This window comes from Vitis riparia, chromosome 4, assembly GCF_004353265.1.
Source record: "Vitis riparia cultivar Riparia Gloire de Montpellier isolate 1030 chromosome 4, EGFV_Vit.rip_1.0, whole genome shotgun sequence".
Lineage (NCBI taxonomy): Eukaryota > Viridiplantae > Streptophyta > Magnoliopsida > Vitales > Vitaceae > Vitis > Vitis riparia.
In genome coordinates, this window is record NC_048434.1 from 3,606,096 (window position 1) to 3,610,626 (window position 4,531).

At 34.2% G+C, this 4,531-nt stretch overlaps 1 protein-coding gene across 1 annotated transcript; it reads left to right on the top strand.

Moving 5' to 3' along the window:
* The first annotated feature begins 2,269 nt into the window (after positions 1-2,269).
* Positions 2,270-3,830, top strand: LOC117913062 (BURP domain protein RD22-like). Its single transcript, XM_034827957.1, has 3 exons — positions 2,270-2,337; positions 2,577-2,682; positions 2,864-3,830. Exons 1-3 carry the CDS (start codon positions 2,299-2,301, stop codon positions 3,634-3,636), a joined length of 918 nt encoding a protein of 305 aa, XP_034683848.1. The 5' UTR covers positions 2,270-2,298; the 3' UTR covers positions 3,637-3,830.
* The last annotated feature ends 701 nt before the right edge of the window (positions 3,831-4,531 follow it).

Here is a 4,531-nt window from a genome sequence, read left to right on the forward strand (position 1 = left end):
CCTTTTATTTCCATCAAAGCCTCTTTTTAAGACCTACAGCTTAAACCCTAGAATTTTATTTTTATTTTTTGACAGTTACAAACTTACAACCTCACTAGTTTCAGTGACATTTCCCGTATTTTTTTTCTTCTGAAAAATGGGTAAAAAATACCCATTAATACCGAAATCTCGGTGATATTTTTAAAAAATTACCCAATTTTCTGTCAAATATCTCAACAAGAAACAATACCAACCCAAATTAACTCATAAATCCATTACATTCGTACCTGGGAAAGCTCCTCTCAGCTCGGACCACCTCTCTCTGTTTTCACTGCAAGTTCCCCTCGCGAATTGTGGCTATGAAAGAAAGTGAAAAAATATGGGTTTTTGGAGTTAGGGTTTGGTTCAAGAGAGAAGAAGGGATTTAGGGTTTTGATTCAACACAGAAGGAATGATTTCGGGTAAATCTCACTATTATATTTTAGTAAAATTTTTTTAAAAAAATATTGCCACGTGGAGTGTCTACATGTCATATGAGCCATGTCATTGGCTTAAGTGGAACATGACTTTTTTGAGTAATTGATTATGTCAAAGTGTATGAGGGTATTTTTGGAAGGGCCCTCAATATTACTATTACAGTGTATGAAAGGTGGTTTATTTTTCACAAAATCCATTGAATTTGAAAAGTAAAAAGTTAAGTTTCCAAATGGCAAAATTTTGCCCCTTAGTGTATGGTTACATAAATTCCCCAAGAATCAAAGCATCTCCCTTTTGCAGTGAAAGACATGTGAAATTCATTGAGTTTGAATTTCAATAAATTTGAATTGAAATTGAATTTACCAATTCAAGGCAACGGGGGAGTCGTCAAAAGTGCATTTTAAGACAACAAGTATACCCATTTTTGTTATTTATGAGTGACAAATTTGATAGGGAATAGTAGCAAATCTGCCAAGTTGTGCGACTGGAAGGATGACGTGGCGCGATAAGTTCTCCACATGTATCTGATTTGTATTGTCACTTAGGGGTATGACCGTCTTTTTGAAATGATTTGACGATGTTGCCTGTCTTCACTTTCAAAAACATAAATTTTTTTTTATATATACTTTTAAAAACATTCATGTCACCCTCCATCCATTTTAAAAAACATTAAACCTACCGATTCTCTTATCCTTCCCGAACCTCTACCATGTTCATCCTTACCTTTCTTATCCACTGAACAGGTCTTATTTTAGCCACGTGGCTACATCTTGGTCAACCATCATTTAAAAAAGACACTTTAATTAAAAAATAAAAATAGTGTCAAACTCATTCTAATAAAATAATCGATTTTTAAAACAAAATTTTGTTTCCTTTCAAAAGTTTATTTTTAAATTTTTAAAATTTATTTTCTATTTAAAAAATAATTTTTAAGAATAATTATTAAATAAGGTCTAATCTTTTAAGTTAATTTTTAAATAATAAATAAATAATTCCAATTTATTCAAATCACGCATCCAAGTTGGATGCTATTAATTTTAAGATCGGCCTACTATCTTCCTCAATTACTCCATTTTATAATTTTCTATTTTTGAAAGAATCTTTACGGATCTTCAATAATTAATGAGAAGTCTCTTACTTGAAGTTTCATTCAAGAAAAGACCGAGATTGACATTTCCGAGCTGGATATCACTGACCAGTGGGAGTAAGAATGAAGGCAAAAGATAGGTTGGAGTTTTCAAAATGACTTGTAACTTCCTTATAAAAATCAAACATTCTTCTTATAGTAAATGATTGGGTTCGGATTTTGGAACTCCAGCCTTTAGTTATTTTGTCGACATCTTCATCAATACAATCTGGTGGTAGTGGGGTGGAATCACAAATTGTGATAGAGTCGGCATCCCATTCCTCCCCTCTCACTCTCTTTACGTCCTTAAAGTATGATATAAGTGGTAGGGTTGGCTTTTTTGAGTTAGAGTTGATACAATAAAAAGGGAAATGGAATTATTGCCTTTTAATGACTCTTTTTTACAAAGGAAATCATCAAATAATACTATATTTTCATGCTCTAACCTTTTCCTCTTCCCTTGCTTTTTGTTGGTCCTCACCGCATGATTCCACTAACCCATCATAATCACCTTTTGAAGAAGTTTATGTTTGGGTATCAAAAAATTAAACCAAAAATGGAAGGGAAGGAAAAATAAAAAAAATAATGCAACTTGATCATGCATGGATGCTTTTACTATCTTGTTTATATATGCTGACTTAGCCATTATATATATCCATCAATTGATTTCACTTCTTCATACCAACGTACAGCTTAGCCTGCGGTTCACAGCTTCTATGGAGCTTCATCTTCTTCCCATTCTAACTTGCCTCTCTGTGAGACTTCACTTTTACCTTTCTTTTGTTTTTATTTTTCTAACATAACCCATTACATGACAAGGGCAATGCTAGTTATATTATTTTGCAGAAAATGGTACTTACACTAAATTTTCTTTAAAAAATGAACATTTTCTAATCCAAATTTTAAGTCTTACTGTTCTAAATTGTCTTTGTTACGTGGGTTTTCTGATTTCTCCTAATCTCCTTACTATATATTATGCATGAACTTGTAGCAGCTGGTGGTGGTTGTAAGCAATGCTTCTCTACCTTCTGAGGTCTACTGGAAGTTGGCTTTGTCGTATACTCCGATGCCCAAAGCCGTGCGAGATCTCTTGCAGCTGAGTTAGTTTCAATGAATCCCTAACTCATATGCAAATTTTTTTTTGTTCTTTTTTGAAATTTGGTGAAGAAAATAATTTACTGTTGAATATTAGTTAGGCAACTGATTCTTAATTAGCCACCTTGGCATAATTGTAATAGCTAGTAAGAGGATATTATTCATATACTTTCAATGAGTTTGCAGACTCAATGGAAGGTGGAAGTTCAATCAATGTGAGCAAGGTTGTACTAAATGCCATCCCAGCGGATGTCTTTATCAAATACCAAAACCCATTGGCTGTTGACACCCCCACTGAAGACCAACCTCAAGACACCTCCAGAAAAGGTTACTTCTTGGAAAAAGACCTGCATTCCACCACAAAAATGAAGATGCACTTCAGAAAAACTACAAATGAAGCCACTTTCTTACCCCGTCAAGTGGCCGACTCCATACCCTTTTCATCTGACAAGTTCCCAGAAATTCTAAACCGGTTTTCACTGAAACAAGATTCCGAGGAAGCTGAAATAATGAAGGAAACGATACAAGACTGTGAACAACCAGCCCTGGAAGGAGATTCCAGGTTCTGTGCCACATCCTTGGAATCCCTAATTGATTTTAGCATTTCAAAGCTTGGAAAAAACATCAAACTAATCTCAAATGGAGTTGAAATGGGAAGCCAAGAATACGAACTCGGAGTGGGAGTGAAGGTGGTTGCAGACAAATCAGTGGTGTGCCATAAGCAGAAGTATCCATACGCTGTGTTTTATTGCCATGCAATCCATAAGACGAGGGTTTACACACTTCCATTTGTGGGAACCGAGGATGGAACCAAAGCTGAGGTTGTGGCTTCTTGCCATATAGATACATCGGCTTGGAACCCGAAGCATGCGGCCTTTCAAGTGCTGAAAGTTAAACCAGGAACTGTCCCTGTTTGCCACTTCCTTCCTCGTGATGATCTCATCTGGGTTCCTAAATAGCTAGAAATCTGAAAGAAAAAAAAAAACCTCAAGCCCAGTCGCATAAGTCGATCTTGTATTTTCTAATATCCATATCTGATGTGCTTTGAATAAGTGCTGGTTAGAGGAATGTATGTATGTCTATGGGTACTATTTGCAATGTAATTCGGGTTATGCCATGACCATCTTCTTGGTTTTTATCCATGTTTTCATAACTGGACTGGTCATTGAACGTGAAAAATTATCAGTTTATGGTTCACCGGTTGGACCGGTGGTCGAACCGCGGTTGAACCAGTAGTCGAACCGGTAACGTCATAAATATGTAATTTATATATTATTAAAATTAAAAATAATTCTAAAAAATTAAAATATATATGAATAAATTAAAAATCAATAATATTATTTTATATACTTGATATTATCGAATTAAATCATATTAAAATTTTAAATTTTATTAAATGAAATATGTGTAATATTTAAAAGTGAATATATTAAAATGAAAATTTAAACTAATTTTATAATTTTTAAAAATATTATATTATTTTTATTTAATATTATAAAAAAATTAAAATCCAATATATATTATTTTGTTTGGCATATTAGATAACAAATTGTGTGTAGCCGAGTGGTGTCTTAGCAATCCCACATCAAAATCTTAAAGAAATAAGGGTGCAAAGGATGCTTATAAAAGCTATCCTCATTGAAGGCCAAGACATCATCCCATCTTGTGGGCTCAAGACTCAGCCACTTAATGGTTGGGGTGGGTATGGGCTTTGTTATAATAAGACATGGCCCAGCATGGTTTTTTGCCAAAAGTTTTTATACAATGGGGTCCTCATGCTTACAAAATGAGGGGGCAACTTGAACCGTTTGTTAGAATTATTTGGTTCCATTGGTTCACTGGTCCGACTGTCGT

Excerpts from the sequence above, each read along its gene's own strand:
- LOC117913062 (XM_034827957.1), top strand. The coding sequence starts at position 2,299 with ATGGAGCTTCATCTTCTTCCCATTCTAACTTGCCTCTCT. Across the intron at positions 2,338-2,576 it reads CCATTCTAACTTGCCTCTCT|CTGGTGGTGGTTGTAAGCAA; the intron begins GTGAGACTTCAC and ends AACTTGTAGCAG. Across the intron at positions 2,683-2,863 it reads GCGAGATCTCTTGCAGCTGA|ACTCAATGGAAGGTGGAAGT; the intron begins GTTAGTTTCAAT and ends ATGAGTTTGCAG.